A 20,484-nucleotide genomic window follows, 5' to 3' on the forward strand; every position below is an offset into this window, starting at 1 on the left:
ACAGGGGCTGGGGTCTGTTTGGCTTATTCTTTTAGATAGATGTCACTTTGGTACAGGTTAAGTACAGAACGGAAACTTACAAAAATTCGTGAAATTAAACATGAACAGCCTGAGAGCTTGTGAAACGTGTTTTGTCATGATTACTTGTTAAGCACTAGATGAGTATTTTTAAATGTTATTGAACATTTAGAAATTAATTGATGTTAAAGATAATGTGAGCAAGTAGGAATGGATTAGGAAGAGAAAAATAGATCAATTGAGTAATCTTATTTTCAGTAAATGCAAATATATCAAGGGTGGAACATAAACAAAGAATGTTAATTGGGCATTTAGAAAAGAAAGAAGAAACTACAACCTTCATCTTTCAAGATGAGAGCAGAGTTAATAAACCTTCTCAATTTGCAGTGCCACACTGTATGCAATTCCTCATTATTTCCTATAACCTTCTGTTGGCAGGCAGATGGGAAGTTTCCTAATATTTCAATGAAAATGATGGCACCGTTTGCTGCTTCTCACAATTTCTTCAAAGCAAGATTCCCATCTCAAATTATTAATTGCAAGGGATATACAATAATGGGTGGCCATGGAAGAACCCAATAAATTAATCCTTAATCTAGGAGTGTACAGAAGTCAATAAAAATCACAAAATATACATCAAAAATATCCATGTTAATAGCAATTAAACAAAAGGTTAGAACAATTTAAGACTATACTGTCAGAGTAAAAAATGGACAAACAGTCACAAACCTCTTCAAAAAGACAAATTGCAGCATGAGACAGGGAACACAATCCATCTGGAGTTTTTTTGAGGTCTTGATTTTGCAGATTATCTACACATGTACTCTAAAAGTTCAAACAGAAAAATAAGTCGCACTTTGGACAAATAACATTTGTTTTTAAAGAAAAAAGCAGTGATTTGTATATTACATAAGCAAACTAGAAGAATGGAGAAAAGCAAAGATTCGCTCGCCCACAGAAAACAGAGGGTGGTGGTAGATGGAGCATGTTCTGCCTGGAGGTCGGTGACCAGTGGTGTTCCGCAGGGATCTGTTCTGGGACCCCTGCTCCTTGTGATTTTTATAAATGACTTGGATGATGATGTGGAAGGGTGGGTTAGTAAGTTTGCTGATGACAGGAAGCTCAGTGGTGTTGTGAATAATGTAGAAGGTTGCTGTAAATTACAGCGGGACATTGATAGGATGCAGACCTGGGCTGAGAAGTGGCAGATGGAGTTCAACCTGGAAAAGTGTGAACACTTTGGAAGATCGAATCTGAATGCAGAATACAAGGTTAATGACAGGACTCTTGGCAGTGTGGAGGAACAGAGGTATCTTGGGGTCTATGTTCGTAGATCCCTCAAGGTTGCCACACAGGTCGATAGGGTTGTTAAGAAAGCATATGGTGTGTTGACCTTCATTAGTCGGGGTATTGAGTTCAAGAGCCACCAGGTAATGTTGCAGCTCTAAAGAACTCTGGTTAGATCAGACTTGGACTATTGTGTTCAGTTCTGGTCGCCTCATTATAAGGAGGATGTGGAAGCTTTAGAGAGGGTGCAGAGGAGATTTACCAGGATGCTGCCTGGATTGGAGAGCATGTCTTATGAGGATAGGTTGAGTGAGCTAAGACTTTCCTCCTTGGAGAGAAGATGGATGAGAGGCGACTTGATAGAGGTGTACAATATGATAAGAGGTATAGATCGAGTGAACAGTCAGAAACTTTTACCCAGGGCGAAAATGCCTAACACGAGGGGGCATAATTTTAAGGTGATTGGAGGAAGGTATAAGGGGGATGTCAGAGGCAAGTTTTGTTTTACAGAGTGGTGGGTGCATGGAATGCACCGCTGGCAGAGGTTGTGGGGGCAGATATATTAGGGGCATTTAGGATACTCTTAGATAGGCATATGAATGATAGAAAAAATGAGGGTTATGTGGGAATGTCGGCACAACATTGTGGACTGAAGGGCCTGTACTGTGCTGTAATGTTCTATGTTCAAAGTTCTCTCTTTATGGTTTGGATAAAGATTCAGATTGGCATATAATTTGTTTTAATTATAGATGGGGTTTCCTATGATTGAACAAAAATCCATGACCAATTAAAGTAAAAATATAGTTAGTTGAATTTACCACATAGAAAAAATGTACTCTCTTTGTAGAAAATGCAGTTAATAATCATTAGTTATAAAGAGAGTTTCATCTCCCTTCCAGAATGTTCCAAAGCCAATAAAGTAATTTTGAAGTTCTGTATTACAGGAAACAAGATAGCTTGCACAATGTAACTGGATAACCTGTTTTAGTGATGACCAAGGGATATATATTGACCAGAGCATTGATGACTTTAGAAGAATTAGAGAAAATCTCAGCCAAAATTCTTAAAAGGACTTGACAGACTAGATGGTTGAGGTGTCCATGAATGGGGCCACAATTTCAGAAACAGGGTAGGATTTTCAGGACTGAGACAAAGAGAAATTTCTTCACTCAGAGGGTGGTGAACTCTGGAATTCTCATTTCTCCTGGGTTGTGGAGGCTTAGCCATTGTGTTCAGAGATATATAGATTTTTGAATATTATTGGAATCAAAGGTTACAAGGACAGTGCTGCAAAATGGCACCGAGGTAGAAGATCAATCACAATATTAATGAATGATGAAGTAGGTTCAACAGGTGGAAAAAAAACTTTCAGGCTTTTTGCAGTTCTGCACTCAAGTTCCTGAATTTGAATTGCACTTATATGATTGAAATTGTAAAAATTGTTGTGTAATTATTTAAATTGCTTATTTTTTTATAATAAATATCAACTTTGAATAAGACAGACTGTAAAATTGTAAAGGGAAAGCTTGATAGCAATTTTAAATTTTAATTTTACACTACTGACGTACATTTTCCAATTTCTGAGGTTCGAGGCAAATAAGAGTGAACTACATTGGGTCTGGAGTCAGATACAGTCTAAACTAGATAGAAGTGGCATACATCCTCCCTGAAGGATATTAATAAACAATATGTGTTTTAATGACAGATTAGTTTTATGCTTACCATTACTGAAACTAACTCTTTTGGTCTTCCATTGAATTATTTTACTTGTCAATTGTTTTCCTCTCAAATACAATTTACAAAGTTTGAAGATTTTTATTTCACACCAAGCTTGCGAAAGCAATAATTTTTACAAATCAGAAAGTAGCGTATCAATTACTAAACTTAAATGCTAATCACTACCTGCTCACGTTTAAAAATAACTAACAATTGTAGGTCTAAGAAAAACATACTCACTGAAGAATGTCTCAGTTGTTCCAATGATTTTAAAAAACAATCATATCCAATCATTCCTTCTTTCTCCGGTTCAAAAGGTGGTTTTGTAGCAGCTGCAGAAGCTGCCAATGCTACTTCAATCCATTCAAGTAGGAACTTCAAGGAACCACGCTGTACTGCAAGACCCAATAATAATTCTAAAGCCAATCTTCGCCCTTCGTTGTCAGCCCCAGAACTAGGCATGGTCATTTTCTTCAGAAATGTTGTAACTTGTGCAAGGCAGTCCAAACCAACTTGTGGGATTTTGTTTTCATTTGCTAGAGAAAGTGGAGGTAGAGAATTGATAATAGTGCAGGCTGTGCACAAAACATCATTGCACAAGCTTAAGCTTGGATCTATCCTTGACTGTTGCCAATTTTGTTGAATTAGTGCAAAGAGCAGACTTAGACCAGTCTTCACTCCCATTTCTATTAGAACATCAGTACCTGATTTTATTCTCTTATTCCTGGCCAACGTGTCACCTAGATCTAATCTGCTGTCAGAACTCTGCCTTTGTACTTGACGCTCTGGTCTGAACCGATCGTGGTACTTGTTAGAAAGTGCGTAGAATATCCTCTGAAGTGACACCAAACGCATGTGTAAGGCAACAGCAAAAGGTGAATTCCCAAAGACCGTCCTGGCCAAATTTTGTTGGCTGTTAAGCAGTGCAGAGAGATAACGCTCACGTTCTTCCACAGCTGAAGATTCATATTCAAAATCTGGCAATCTTGGACCTATCAGATTTTGCGCCTGGTGAGATATCCCTACCACTTCTTTGTTCTGGAGTAGTTTTTCATATAATGCGGAGGCACCTTCTCTTGTGGCTGTGGACTCACTGTCTTCTAAGGCCCAGGAACTATTCAGGTGTTCAAGCCACTTTAGTAGTACATTTGTGGGACATGTAACCATTTTATATTGTTGATCTGGAAGAAGAAAGAAAAAAATGATTCCTGTGTTTTGTAAGCTTCTCTTTCACTCGCTGTACAATACCTATACAGTGGGTATTGACAAAGGGTCTCTGACCTGAAATGTTAACTCTGCTTCTCTTTCCGCAGATGTTGCCTGATCCTCTAAATGTTTTCAGCATTTTTTATTTTCATTTGAGCTTGCCAGCAACTGCATTTTTTTTATTTTCACCTTTACTGTAGGATTTACTATTTGGTACAATAGAAGCTAATTATAAGCAAGAAAATTCATGGGAAATAAATAGCACACAATTTAACTTCATTTTAAACTTTTAAATTTAGAGCACAGGCCATTGTGGTTAAGTGTCTTTCTGCTGGTTTTAAAGGTTCATTTTTGGCTCCTCCCACCTTATTAGCACATCCTTCTACTCCTTTCCCTGTCATTTCCTTTCCTAGTTTCCCCCGACTACATTTGTACCATTTATCCCAACTACTTCATTAAGATTTGGTTTACTGCATAATCAGAGGTTCAAAATAAGCACTGGAAAGCACAAGTGGTGGAGATACAAAACCATGAGAAAAATAGCTAACTGTAGCTATAAAGGATTGGATGAAGAGGATAACAAAAGACAAAAGCTGAGCCATTATTGCATTGCGATAAGAATTGGTGAAATAGTAACTATAAACCATGTGAATGGAAAAGAGAACAACAATGAAAACTGAGAATAGAACAAAGATAAAAAGCAGCATAAGAGAGAAGATAAAGTGAAACTGAAGCAGGGATATACAGCAGTGAGAGTTGAGCATGAATGAAGCAGGAGTATATAGCAAGGGAGCATAGACGAGCAATTGCAGCAAGAGTATAAACAGCAAGATGGCAAGAGCCAAGCAGAGATATAAAATGTCAAGAGAATGAGAGCAAGTGTTGAACATGGAGAATGAGCATAGCGTAGTGGTTAGCACGACGCTATTACAGTGCCAGCAATCGGGGTTCGATTCCTGTCGCTGTCTGTAAGGAATTTGTACGTTCTCCCGTGTCTGCGTGGGTTTCCTCCGGGTGCTCCGGTTTCCTCCCACATTGCAAAGATGTACGGGTAGGTTAATTTGGGTTTAAAATGGGCGGTGCAGACTCATTGGGCCGAAAGGGCCTGTTACCACACTGTAAAATAAAATTTAAAATTTAAAAAGAATGTTGAGGATATATATTGGGCTGAGATTAAGAGCTAAGAGTGTGAGCAGAGGGGATATTAAATGGCAAAAAAAATTGAATGATAGGAACTTAAAGTGACAAGAATACGTAGGATATTAAGTGCAAGAATGGGAGTTGAAAATAAGTGTGGGTGGGTATGGGTGAGGGTGGGTGTTATGGTGATGATAGCCAGGAGCAGTGGCAATAAAAAAGAGCAACAGATTAATAAAGAGATACAACGCAGCAAAAGCTAAGCGGTTGAGGATATAAAACAACCTGAAAGAGAAAGCAGCAGATACATAAAACAAGTGGTAAGTGCAAAATGAAAGCAGCTGGGATACACAGCCCAGACTGTCAAAAGTAATTGAAGCATGATGTCACACAAAAGTTATTACTTTGTAAACACTACCAGTTTTTCCTTTTTTGCTTTTAAGGTCAGGCAGTGGTTTAAAAGAAGAGTTGGAAAAATGAAACTATTACTTTATTACATAAATAACAACAAAGATTAACATCCATACAAATAGCGAAGAACTTGGTATTGGAGGGGGAAGATCCAATTGCCATTGTTCAAGTAGGGACCAGTAGCGCAGGTAACACAGGTAGAAATGAGAACTAGGTTTTATTGTGGAAGTCCGAGCTAGAGTCAAAAGTAAAGAATCTTATCAGTAATGTTCTCTGGATTGTTAACCACATGGAAATTGGAGGAAGGTCAAAATGATCAGGAAATTGAATGCAAGACCCAAAGTGCTGTAGGCTGCCAAAGGTTTCAATTCATTGACAATGACATCAGTGCAGGGAACAGAGGGAGCTGTTCAGTTGAGACAAACTATTTCAATTAGACTGGGATCAGTGTCCTAGCAAATCAAGTGAGGCTGTAGATGGGTTTTTAAAGTTATGTGGGATGCGGGATAAAGGGTTCAGCTGAGGAGTTCATCAATTTAAGACATTTTTAAGAAGTCATATCCATGTAATATATCCATATCATATCCAAGTAATTAATATAAAAATGCCAGAGTTCAGCAGAAAGAGAATGTGAATTTGATGATAATATTACATCAATGAATTATGTCAAATCAGATAACAGTGTAAAAAGTTAAATTTTGATCTGAATGCAAGACACATTGTAACAAGATGGATGAATTAATGACAACAACAGTGATAAATGGGTTTCATCTAAGAGCCATTAGAGATACGACTACACGATGATCACAGAAACTAAATACCCCAGGGCACTGACATTTTGAAAAGACAATATGGAAAAGGCATATGGAGGGAGGGGTCGAGAAAGAGCCCTCCAACTGTAGAATGATAATTAAGTCAGTATTGAGGAAGGCTTAGAAAATCATGAAGTTGAATTATCATGGCGGGGATTAAATAAAAAGATGTAGGAGTGCCTTGGAGGCCCTTAACAATGCTACATTGTTAGGTAAAATATTAATCAAGAAATAAGAGAAACATAATAAAGGTAATAGCATAATTGAATCATTGATATAGACCTAACAAGTCAAATTTGAAGCAGATTGGAGGACAAATTTATAGAACACCTTTGACAGTTTCCTATAGCATTATACCAAAGAAACAATCAGGGAGCAAGGAGAATAGCATGGAACCAATCAGAAATCAGGTTAATGAGACAAAGTCAATTAGTAATCTCATGGTAAGGAATCCTATTGGGAAGTGTGATCATTACACAAGAAAATAGCATATTTAATTTGCTAGTAATGTGCTTATCTGAAACTAGAGTCTTAAACTTGAATAATTATATGATATTAGGTGCAAGTTGGCCGAGAGAGAATAGGAAATAAGTTAAAAAATAAAGCTGTAGATAAACTGAACACATTTAAAGAGATTTCCCAGAGTTTTCAGTAAATACATTCTATTGAGCTGAAGGGTAGTTACTTTTGGCCACCTTTGGACAAAGACCGTAACAAATGATCCTAATTAATTTTCTCTTCATTATAACATTATTCCCAAGGAATAATGCTTAGTCCATCTGTTTGGAGGGGAGTGGGGGTGAATTATCTCTTACTCACTAGCCAATGCCACAGTATTTTACACCCAAGGCAAACACGAACCTGTTCACAGGTTCTACTTCTGCTACAGTTGACCTGAATGCTGGCTGACAAAGAGTCAAACACTAAATTTCCTTTCATTCCCACAGAGAACTCAAGGCAATAACTTAACATCTGTTAAATACGGCAACTAAGATCAGCTATTCTGTGGCAAATCACCATGAACGTCAATGCACCACAAAACATTAGTATCTCCTCTACAGTTTAAAGTACAAACAGTTGAAAATCATTTGGCATCAGCTGTTATGACTGATTGAATTACAGCCATAAAAATAGCAAACTATTACAACATAAAAGATCATAACCAACAGAGTTTGAGTTGCAAGTAATGATCTTTATATGGTAACAGATTGGGTCTGAGAGAGTAGCAGCTGTCTAAGTGACCTTAAAACTTTGAACTATGGTATATCAGGTTCAATAATTTTTCAGTAATTAAAGTTTAAAATCCATTAAGTTTAAATAAAAAGCAGAATATTTTCAGTTTCTGAATATTCTAAAGAAATTAACAAACTTCTTGCGTTACAGTGAAAGAGCAAATAAAGATATTTTAGGCAAACGGAGAATAAACATGAAAGCATTTCAAAAGAGTGTTATCAACTACTCAACTTGTAACAAACATCAAAACATGATAAAGAAAAAAAGAGAAGATAAATGGAGTACAGAAGAAACTACAACGCAGACAGGATAGAAGTACTAGATCTCCTGCTCAGTCTTAAATCTCAATTTTGAACTACCTCAGCTTGCTCTAGACCCATCGGTGTCTCTGCCCCATTCCTTCATAGTTTCAAATAAGTTAAATCATGCCACAATATATCAAACAATGATTTTAGTGAAAAAATACCATCTTATACACATCTATTTCATTTCTCCTATACTCCTTTTTGGTACTGATTTTATCTGTTTTGGCTCAATATTAGTTTCATTTACAAACTTTCCTGATTTTGTGATCCTAGGCTCAACATTGAATACCATTTCAGTAGTGGGAGAATTTGGGGACGGGGGTGTGTGGGAGGAGAGGAGAAGTTGGTGGGAAAAGGTTACAGGGAAAGAATTAATGCGGGAGGGGGTTAAGATTACTTTGTGAGCTGGTATAGACTCGACAAGCCAAATGGCCTCCTTCTATGTCGTAAGGAAATGCAGAAAAAGCAAAACCACAGTTTTTGACAATAGTCAAAGCTTTGCCTTAACTTTGACTTCTGTCAAAAGCTGCCTGGGCATTTTGAGGGCAAGGTCGCAACAGTATTGGGTCCAAAGGCTGACTTGAGGGTGGTTGAAGACTGCTGATGGCAAGCTGAATCCAGCACAATTCAGGCCAATAGATGTTTCCAACACAGTTCAGAACTTTAGACTAATTTATTTCCTCTCCTTCACCCTCACCACAATCCTAGTATTCCTCCATTTTATTGTTTAAAATGAGAAGGTATTCACATCACCAAAGTATATGTATACCATTACCTAGTGTTTCTCTTAGTCAACATAGGTTTCCAAATCAAATTATATAATCTTGTGTCACAAAGTGCACGGCGTTTTTGTACACAGCGACAGTGGTGCAGTTAGTAGAGCCACATCCTCTCAGCTCCAATGACACAGGTGCTGTGTGTTTGGAGTTTGTAGTCTCCCTATGACTGTGTGCGATTCCTCTGGGTATTCTGTTTGCCTTCCATATCCCAAAGAAATACAGTTTGATTAATTGGCCACTTAAATTGACCCTAGTGTGCAGGTGAGTTGTAGAATCTGACAGGAATTTAAGGGAATGTGGAGAGAATTGATAACAAGGAAGATTAGTGGAGGAATGGGATTGCTGTTTGAGTGAGCATAGACTCTATGGGCCAAAATGGCTTCCTTAGGCCCACAGTACTGAGTATAGTATTGGAATCTGCTTCAACATGAGCAGTGCATTGTATACATGGGAGTGCTTTAATAATCAATGAGTTTCTGTCTCTGCTCTCCCCATCAGATTTGCAGGCTGTCAAAGCCATCAGTGTGGTCAGGGCAACTGAATGTTTGTAAATGTCTGATATTCCCAAACATTCAGTAACAACAGAGACAAGTTATTTTTTTTAATTTAAAAAACATTGTAATTTATTTTTACATTTAAAACACTAGAGGACACATTCATACACTAAAATCTACTTCAAATATTGAAACTAACCGAAATAAATAATAAAAGCAAAATTATTTGTCATTTCCTGGGACCCAGTATCTCTCACTTAACTGAAGGGGGATTGCTAGATTTAACCAAGCACAGCTTCCAAGTGCCAACTTCCCAGTCTACTAACTAGGAAACCTGAAGAAGATCACACTACTCTGTTGAACTCCATAAAGAGTCCACTGGGAAGCACAGTGGCAGGGTGGAAGATGTCACTCAACTACATTTCCTCCATTTCCCACATGTCTGCTCTTACACACACCCCCCCCCCCCCCCAGGACAAAATGAAGAAAAGCCGCAGTGTGGCCACCTCTACACTGGAGAAACCAAATGCAGATTGGCTGATCATTTTGCAGAACACTGTGCTCAGTCACAGAAGTGATCCTGAGCTTTTGGTTGCCCACTTACATTCTAACCTCTCCGTCTGTAGCCTCCTACACTGTTACAACAAGATCCATCATAGGCTCAAGAAACATCTTATTTTTTGTCACGGAACACTGCAGCCTGCAGGACTCAATATTGAATTCTCTAACCTCATAATTTGCTCTCTCCGTTTGCACCAGTGCTTCGAGAGGTTGGTTGTGGTGCAAATCAACTCCTGCCTCAGAGGTGACCTGGATCTGCTCCAATTTGCCTACCGCCACAGCAGGTCAACAGCAGATGCAATTTCTCTGGCTCTTCACTCTGCTTTGGGCCACCTGGACAACAGGAACTCACACGTCAGGCTGCTGTTCACCAATTACAGCTCGGCATTCAACACAATAATCGCATCCAAACTCATTATCAAGCTTCAAGACCTGGGCCTCTATACCTCCCTCTGCAACTGGATACTCCTCTTCCTCATTGGCAGACCTCAATCAGTGAGGATTGATAACAACATCTCCTCCTCGCTGATCACCAACACAGGTGCACCTCAAGGCAGCGTACTTAGCCCCCTGCTCTACTCCATATACACACGACTGTGTGGCTAAGCACAGCTCTAACTCCATCTTCAAATTCGCCAATGACACCACTGTTCTTGGAGGAATCTCAGGTGGCGATGAGTCAGCTTACCTGATCAAGATAGGACAACTGGTTGAGTGGTGTCGCAACAACCTCTCACTCAACGTCAGCAAAACTGAAGAGCTGATTGATGACTTCAGGAAAGGGAAGGAGGGCGAACATGCGCCAGTCTAAATTGGGGGAAATCGGTGGTGGAGAGAGTCTGCAGCTTTAAATTCCTGGGCATTAATATATCATATGACCTGTCCTGGGCCCAGCACATAGATACAATCATAAGGAAAGTGCGTCAGTGTCTTTACTTTCTTAGGAGGTTAAGGAGGTTTGGCTTGTCATCGAACACTCTAACAAACTTACACAGATGTACTGTTGAAATTATTCTGACTGGTTGCATCATGGTCTGGTACGGCAATTCAAATGCGCAGGAACGTAAGAAACTGCAGAGAATAATGGATTCTGCCCAATACGTCACGGGCACATCCCTCCCCATCATTTGTTGTATCTACAGGAGGTGCTGCCTCAAGAAGGCAACGTCTATCATCAAAGATCACCACCATGCCACCTTTTTGCAGCTACCATCGAGTTTAGATGTGATCTAGAACACACATGTATAGATTATACTTTATGGGCAATACCTCCAGAACAGTCAGAGAGTGAAGCATCCAGGTATTAATTTTAAAATATTATGTTAATACCACCAACTATTGCTTGTTCCTGGGTCTCCCTTGATGTATCTTATTTTCTGGGAACGAAACAACAGCAACATTTGTAGTTTCACCTTGCAGAGTCAGGAGTTGGAGCAAGATTTGGCAGGACCTTTGAAAAGAGATGAGTCTCTGTGTGTGTGTGCTTGTGAGTTTCACCTTGCAAGAGTCTAAATAAGGCACAGTTGCAAATTGTTACTAGATGATTGGCTGATTAACAGCAGCAAATAAAAGGGAGGTAGGTATAAACAGGGTGGCTATTGTGAGAGTGGACCAGTGTTAGAGTGGTGGACTGAGGCTTCAGTGAGAAGGGGTGATGGCAAGTCTCTGGTAGGCTTCTTTCTTTCTTTGGTGTTTCCTTTAGTGCCAGGTGAGAGTAGTTAGAATGATTCCAGGGTCAGTGGTGTATTCAGCTTGTGAGATGTGGTAGTTCTGGGAGACATCCTGTCTCCCTAATAGCTACATCTGCATGAGGTGCATCTAGCTGCAGCTCCTTGCAGACTGATAGGGAACTGGAGATGCAGCTGGATGACCTTCAGCTTCTATGGGACAATGAGGAGTTCATAGATAAGAGCTACAAGAAGGCAGTCACTTATAAGCTATAAGAACCAGGTGTCTGGGTGACTGTCAAGAGAGGGACTGAGAATAGGCAGGTAGTGCAGCGTACTTCTGTGGCTGTTCCCCTCACTAACAGGTATACCACTTTGGATACTGTTGAGGAGGGGGACCTACCAGGGGAAAGCCTCAGTGACCAGGTCTCTGGCACTGAGCCTGGTTGTGTGGTGCAGAAGGGGGGGTGGAAATGAAGAAGAGGAGAGCGGTAGTGATAGGGGATTCAATAGTAAGGGGGGGGCAGACAAGAGATTCTATGGATGTGAAAGACTTCCAGATAGTATGTTGCCTCCCCAGGGTCAGGGATGTCTCGGGTCAGGCCCACAACATTCTGGAGGGTGAACAGCCAGAGGTTGTGCTACATATTGGTACCAATGACATGGATAGGAAAAGAGATGAGGTCCTGAAAAGGGAATACAGGGAGCTAGGTAAGAAGCTGAAAAGCAGGAGCTCAAGGGTAGTAATCTCTGAATTGCTACCTGTGCCATGCACTGGTGAGGGCAAGAATAGGTTGATTTGGCAGATGAATGCATAGCTGAGGAGTTGGTATAGAGGGCAGGGTTTCAGATATGCTGATCATTGGGATCTTTTGTGGGGAAGGTATGACCTGTACAAAAGGGATGGGTTACACCTGAACTGGAGGGGGATCAATTCTTGTAAGCAGGTTTGCTAGAACTGTTGGGGAGGGGTTAAACTAGTTTGGCAGGGGTATAGGAATCACAGTGATAGAGGTTGGTGCATTTAGTGTACAAGTAGATGTGAAGTGTAGAAAGACTGAGGAAGGATGGGCATTTGAAAGAGCAAAATTGCAGTCAGTTGGATGGGCTGAAGTGTCTACTTTGATGTGAGAAGTATCAGGAACAAGGGTGATGAACTTAGAGCATAGGTAAGTAGATGAAACTATGACATGGTGGCTATTACAGAGACTTTCCTGTCACAAGGGCAGGAATGGTTGCTGGATATTTCAGGGTTTTTATGTTTCAAAAGGGACAGGTAAAAGAGGTGGGGGAGTGGCTTTGCTGATCAGGGACAGTGTCACAGCTGTAGAAAGGAATCCCTGGAGGGATCACCTACTGAGTCAGTGTGGCTGGAAGTCAGGAACAGGAAGGAAGTGATCACACTATTGGTGGTATTCTACAGACCTCCTCAATAGCAGTAGAGACAGAAGCAGATTTTGGAGAGGTGCAAAAAATAACAGGGTTGTTGTCACGGGTAATTTCAACTTCCTAATATTGATTTGCACATCAGTGTAAAGGGGATAGATGGTGCAGAGTTTGTTGGGTGTGTCCAGGAATGATTTGTAACACAGTATGTGGACAGGCCAACTAGAGGCCATTCTGGACCTGGTACTAGGCAATGAGCCTGATCAGGTTTCAGATATCTCAGTGGGAGAGTACTTTGGAGATGCAGACCACAACTACTTGACCTTTACCATGGCCTTGGAGAAGGATAGGAGCAGGCAATATAGGAAAGTATTTAATTGGGGGAGGGGGAATTATGATGCTATTAGGCAGGAACTTGGAGCACAAATTGGAAACAGATGTTCTTGGGGAAGTGCACCTCCAAAATATGGAGGTTGTTCAGGGAGTACTTGTGTGGGCTTCTGGATAGGTTTGTCCCATTGAGGCAGGGTAAGGATAGTAGAGTGAAGGAAGTGGTTGAAAAGAGACATAGAATATCTTTTCAAGATAAAGAAAGAAGCTTACCTAAGATTTAGAAGACATGGATCAGACAGGGCTCAAGGGTTTACAAGGTAGCAAAGAGCTTAAGAATGGACTTTGGAGAGCTAGAAGGGGGTATGAGAAGGCCTTGAGTAGGATTAAGGAAAACCCCAAGGTGTTCTACACTTATGTGAAGAATAGGATGACTAGAGTGAGGGTAGGACCAATCAGGGATAAGAGGAAACATGTGCCTGGGGTCAGAGGTAGGGGAGGTCCTTAATGAATACTTTGTTTCAGTATTCACCAGTGAGAGACCTTTGTTTGTGAGGATGGCATATGACAGGCTGATATGCTAGGGCATGTCAATGTGAGGAAAGAATGTGTTGGAACCTTTGAAAAACATTAGGATAAGTCACTGGGGCTGGATGGGATATATCTTGGGTTATTATGGGAAGTGAGGGAAGAGATTGCTGGGCCTTCGGTGATGATTTTTGTGTCCTCACTGGCAGGAGTAGTGCCAGATGATTGGAGGGTGGGAAATGTTCCCTTCCTTTAAGAAAGGGAGTGGAAGTAACCCTGGGAATTAAAGACCAGTGAGTCTTTCTTCAGTGGTGGGCAAATTACTGGTGAAGATTCTTAGACAGGATTTATGGGCACTCAAAAGCATAGGCTGATTAGGAACAATCAGCATGGCTTTGAGTGGCAGGTCATGCCTCATGAGCCTGATTGAATTCTTTGAGGATGTGACAAAGCACATTGAAGGTAGAGCAGTGGATGTGGTGTACATGGATTTATTAAGGCATTTGATAAGGTTCCTCATGGAAAGCTCATTCGGAAAGTCAGGAGGCAAGGGGTCCAGGGAAGCTTGGCTGTGTGGATTCAGAATTGGCTCACCCATAGAAGAAAGATGGTGGTGGTAGATGGAGCATATTCTGCCTGGAGCAGATTCTGCAGGGATCTGTTCTGGGACACCTGTTCTTTGTGATTTTTATAAATGACTTGGATGAGGATGTGGAAGGGTGGGTTAGTAAGTTTGCAGATGACACGAAGGTTGGTGGTCTTGTGGATAGTGGAGAAGGTTGCTGGAGGTTACAACAGGATATTGATAAGATGCAGTCCTGGGCTGAGAAGTGGCAGATGGAGTTCAACCTGGAAAAGTGTGAAGTGATCAAATTTGAAGGCAAATACAAGATTAATGGCAGAACTCTTAGTGTGGAGGAATAGGGGGATCTTGAGGTCCACATCCATAGGTTCCTCAAGGTTGCCAGGCAGGTTGTTAGGAAGGTATATGGTGTTGGGGTACTGACCTCGAGACGAGGTAATGTTGCAGCTCTATAGAACTCTGGTTAGACCACAGTTGGGAGTATTGCATTCAGTTCTAGTTGCCTCATTATAGGAAGGATGTGGCAGCTTTAGAGATGGTGCAGAGGAGACTTACCAGGATGCTGCCTGGATTGGAGAGCATGTGTTATGAGAATAAGTTGAGTGAGTTAGGGCTTCTTTGGAAAGGAGGATGAGAGGTGACTTGATGGAGGTGTAGAGGCATAGATTGAGTGGACAGTCACTTTTTCCCAGTGTGACAATGGCTAAAACGAGGGGGCATAATTGAGGAGACTCGAGGCAGGTGCAAGGGGATGTCAGAGGGAAGTTTTTTTAGTGGTGGGTGTGTGGAATGCACTGCTGGCAGAGGTTGTGGGGGCAGATACACTCAGGACATTTAAGAGACTTAGATATGAATGATAGAGAAATGGGAGGGAAGGGTTAGATATTAGAGCAGGATAAAATGTCAGCACAACATTGTGGGCTGAATGGCCTGTACTGTGCTATAGTGTTCTATGTTCTATTTCTGCTCATATCAAGAATTTAGTTAAGATTTACAACTCAATTGGCATCTTGTGGTGTCTTCAGTTGGTGCTCCAATCCATTGTGAATGAGGAAAACAATATAAAGTGTGAACTAAGTACTTGTTCTAATCCTATTAAAATTAACATGTGGTCCTAAGCTACTTTAGATATGTCAGCAGTTGCTTGGTAACATGCAAACTAAGTTTGTATTTCTATTTGGAATTAATAAAAATTGAAATTATGAAATTAAGTATATGAAACAAAGGGAAACAATGTTACAAAATAGATTGTATTAAATCACACTTGAAATTGCACTTCATATAATAAAATTATTCTGATTTATTAAGTTTAACCCCACTACCAAAACTGAAGCTTTGTTTTTCAAAAAATCCTTAAAGCTTTAGAACTTAGTGGCCACATTTGACTACTCAATTTATGAATATTTTGGCACAACTATTATATGAAGATATCAGTATCATTTACAAACAGCCCTTTACAGTTTAGGCATGGAGATGAAAGCTCAAATCCCTATTCATCACAAACCATGGATTTGTACAGACAGTCCATGGGACTCAACAACTCCCTCTGTAACTGCAGTCTGTTGGTCAGAAAGTCAATGATCCAATCAGTGAGGATAGGCAGCAACACCTCCAGCATGATTATTCTCAACACTGGTGCCCCACAAGGCTGCATCCTCAGCCCGCTACTCCCTAAATACTCATGACTGTGGCCAGGTTCTGCTCCACCTCCATCTACAAGTTTGCAGATGATACAAGTAGGCTGTGTCTTCAAATAAGGAGTTGGAGTACAGGGAAGGAGAGAGAGCTCTGTGACATGGTGTCATGACACAACCTTTTCCTCAATGTCAGCAAAACCAAAGAGCTTGTCATTGACTTCAGGAAAGGGGGTGGTGTACATGCACCTGTCTACCTCAATGGTGCTGAGGTAGAGAGGGTTGAGAGCTTCAAGTTTCTAGGAATGAATATCACCAATAGCCTGTCCTGGTCCAGCCACATAGATGCCATGCCAAGAAAGCTCACCAGTGCCTCTACTTCCTCAGGAGGCGAAAAGAAATTTGGCATGTCGTCTTTGACACTCACCAATTTTTATCAATGCCCCATAGAAAGCATCCTATCTGGATGCATTACTACTTGGTATGGCAATTGCTCTGCCCAGGACTGCAAGAAACTGCAGAGAGTTGTGGACACAGCCCAGGGAGTCATGGAAACCAGCCTCTTGCTGTTTCTTTAATACACCTCTTATTTTAAACCACATACTTTTAAACTACCTCTAACTTCTGAATCCTGTTACTATTAAACTTGCCTATATTTTTTATTTAACTCCCAAAGTTTTCTCATTTTTGTCTCCAAGGAAAGTGCTCTTTATACAAAGCTTAGTGTTATTGAGTTCATTGCTTTGAATTGTATGTTCTCTGAGAAGGAAATCCACTAAGCCCTCTCACATGCATATCACTTCCAATGCCAGGCCAATATCAAGAATAAAGCCATATATTTCAAGGATTTATTTAAATCCTTAGGATCCTGGGTGGCCGTTGTCAGCTTGTCAGGATTAGAATCCAAAACTATAAGTTTTTTTCCATATTGGAAATGAAGTAGACCAGAAGCATTTCTTCAGTAGAAGCTTTTTTGTTTTGGTGTTGTCTACAATTCAGGGCTTAGAAAGACTAACAGCTTAAAAAACTAAAGTCAATATTAGTCAAAATACATTCACTTCATTATGGAGCATTTAATGAAAACACTTCCCCTCCAACACCAACTTCATGTTTTTAATTAACTGTTTTCCTTTTGTTCTCAGTAAACAATGTTTAATTGCAGAGTAATTTAAAATGGTTGGGATAAGATGCATCTACTATTATGCAATGTTAACAGTTATTTAGATGGGGAGGGGGGAACTTTAAAACTTCCATAAAGAATAGTGCTATACAGATGAGGAAGGAAATCTTCAGGAAAATTGCAGGTGCTGTGCACCTCCTGACCACCCCCATTATCCCCCCACATCAAGGCAACATGAACTATTTAACTATAGTCCAAAGTTTGCATTTGGGGTTTGAATGCATCCTTCCTCTCTTTTCATTACTTAGCTTGATGTTGTATTCTGGATCTACCTTTCCCATATTGTTTACTCTTTTATGTCTGAATATCATCTGTTTCTTTTTATGGCTGCAAGATCTTGAAATCTTTCATGGTAACTCAGTCATCTGATTCCGGGGATCAGTTTCATCCACTGCACCGTATGATCTTAAAAATTCCACCCAAACCCTCCCAATCTTTAAGAACAGAGAATGAACCCCAAACTTACTATATCATTAGCAAAGTGAGTACAAAAACATGTCCAGTTAGTTCATCCTAAATGATGGGATATTCAACCAAGAACATAATGGAAGTTGAAGAAAGGAAGAAAATCAGGAAATGTGTCATGTTAAAAGTTTTGAGAAAAAATATGGCCAATAGTGATATTTACATGAAGGCATACTATATTAATCTTTTTGGTATCTTGTTAATGTACAAAAATTCATAATTTTGCATAATAAAATTGACAAATGTCCACAATACCTTAAGACACTGCTGTGAAATTCTCTATAAAACCCTAATTGCAACAAAAGTGACTGTATATAGTTTCAGACCAAAAGGAGTTGCACTGCAGGACATGACATCTAGTAAAGAATCCTCCAATAGAAACAGAAACAAGAGAGGTACACACTGTATCAGAAGAACTATTTGAGGAGTTAATTTTATATGCTGGAGTACAATGGGAGAGCTATCACAAGACTTGCAATTTATTGACTCCATTCAAAGTAAACAAGTGTTGGCAGTATGCATGGAGTACATGTATTTTTGTACTTACTAAATGGAAAATATTTAGCTGAAAGCTGAAAAATGTTGACAGCAGCCAACATAATACCAATAGGAAAAGGGTAATAATCACAATCTGTATAAAGAAAATATATTGCATGTTAGCACACTGCTTCAAAATGCTTCATAAAGAAGCTGCATTAATGAAAGGAAATGTTTTTGTTATACTGTATATTTTTTTAAAAAAACACAAAATGAGATGACCTAAGATTACATTTGTGAAGATGGTCAAGAGGATAACCAACCAGGATAACTGAAAAGTCCATGCTTCACAAAATTTGTGGGTTATTATAAACCAATGAATGGAAACACTTCCTGAATAAAATGTCACATGAATAGAACAGTATTTTGTATATAATGTGCCCTAATTTTAAACTTAAGGATCCATATCTGTTATGAATTTGATCTCAATCTGAAATGACCTACTAGTACAAGTTACAGAAAATGAATCAAATAAGAAATAGAAGCAAGAGCAGATGATAAACACATTGAAATCATTTTGCCTTTTAGTGAGATATCAGCTAATCTGTTCTTAGATGCAACTCTATTTTCCTACCTGATCACCATAACCCTTGGTTCCTCTGCAATGCAAAGGTCTCTGCATTTCAGCCTTGAATATACCTATTAATTGGATTCACAGCTCAGAGGTTGAGAATTCCAAAGCTTCACAGCACTAAGTTATCTTACCTTAGCACATTTTATCTTAACATGTTTAAGCACCTATCTTAAATAGGTGACCCTTCATCCTGAAACTATGCCCCTTGATCTAGATTTCCCCCAAATAAGGAAAAGTTCTCAAAGCATCCATCTCTGTAAGAACCACTCAGTACACTACATCTCAATGAGATCACTTCTCATTCTTCTAAGCATAAGCTTGATTTTTTTTTCCTCATTAGATAACTCTTCCATTCCAGGAATCAATTTGGTGAACCTATTTTGGAACATACAAGTATATGCTTTCTTATGTAAGGAGAACAAAACTGTACTCTGTATGCTTGTACAATTCTCGCAAGACTTGGAATTCCATTCTTCTTGAAATAGAGACCAACAAACCATTGCCTAGCCAGTTACTTGGTGTAACAAATACAAGCTGCTGGAGGAACTCAGCAGGTCAGGCAGCGTCTATGGAGGGAAATGCACAGTCAATGTTTCGGGCCAAGACCCTTCATCATCAACTGTTCATTTCCCTCCATAGATGCTGCCTGACCTACTGAGTTCCTCCAGCATTTTGTGTTTGTTGCTCCAGATTTCCAGCATCTGCAGTCTCTCGTGTCTCAGTTACTTGGTGTACCTGAATGCTGACTGAAGCAGCAGTGGATACTTCAGTCACAGAAATTTATTTCAGGACAATAAGCAGTGTCTGCACACTTTAACACTATGACCTTCAGGGCACTAGCTTACAAATGCTTATGTTTAGTAATGGATTTAAAAATTATCAACATAGAACATATTTTGTTTAATTATCATCTATATTTAGAACATAACAGTACAGCACAGAACAGGCCCTTCAGCCCACAATGTTGTGCTGACATAGCTAATCCCTCCTACCTACAAAATGCCCATATCCCTCTATTTTCCTCTCATTCATGTGCCCATCCAAGCCCCTTTTAAAAGCCCCCAACGAATTTGCCTCCACCACCCTATCAGGCAACACATTCCAGGCATCCACCACTGAATTTTTTTAAAAAAAATAATGTACCCCTCACGTCTGTTCTGAACCTACCCCCTCGCTCCTTAAATGCATGCTCTCTGGTATTGAGTCGCTCAATAATGGGGGAAAAAGATGTTGCTTGTCTGCCCTATCTATGCCCCTCATAATTTTATACACTTCCAACAGATCACCCCTCTGCCTCTGCCGTTCCAGTGAAAAGAGCCCAAGTTTGTCCAGCCTCTCCTGATAGCACATGCCTTCTAATCCAGGCAGCATCCTGATAAACCACCTCTGCACCCTCTCTAAAGCCTCAACATCCTTCCTGCAGTGAGGTGACCAGAATTGCACACAATTCTCTAAATGTGGCCCAACCAGAGTTCTATAGAGATGCATCATAACTTATTGACTCCTATACCCCGATTAATAAATGCAAGTATTCCATAAGCCTTCTTAACCACCCTGTCTACCCGTGTAGCAGCTTTCAATGAGTTATGGACTTGTATCCCAAGGTCTCTCTGCTCTTCAACATTGTTAAGGGTCTTGCCC

At 40.0% G+C, this 20,484-nt stretch overlaps 1 protein-coding gene across 1 annotated transcript in view; it reads right to left on the reverse strand.

Annotated features, from left to right (window-relative positions):
- The window catches only part of LOC127580693 (probable E3 ubiquitin-protein ligase HERC1), a 216,980-nt gene that overhangs the window by 194,622 nt on the left and 1,874 nt on the right, over positions 1 to 20,484 (reverse strand). Inside the window, 2 exon segments of the mRNA XM_052034452.1 lie at positions 748 to 843; positions 3,262 to 4,202. Coding sequence (XP_051890412.1) covers positions 748 to 843; positions 3,262 to 4,188 — 1,023 coding nt within the window. The 5' untranslated portion in view covers positions 4,189 to 4,202.

Source organism: Pristis pectinata, chromosome 2, assembly GCF_009764475.1.
Source record: "Pristis pectinata isolate sPriPec2 chromosome 2, sPriPec2.1.pri, whole genome shotgun sequence".
Lineage (NCBI taxonomy): Eukaryota > Metazoa > Chordata > Chondrichthyes > Rhinopristiformes > Pristidae > Pristis > Pristis pectinata.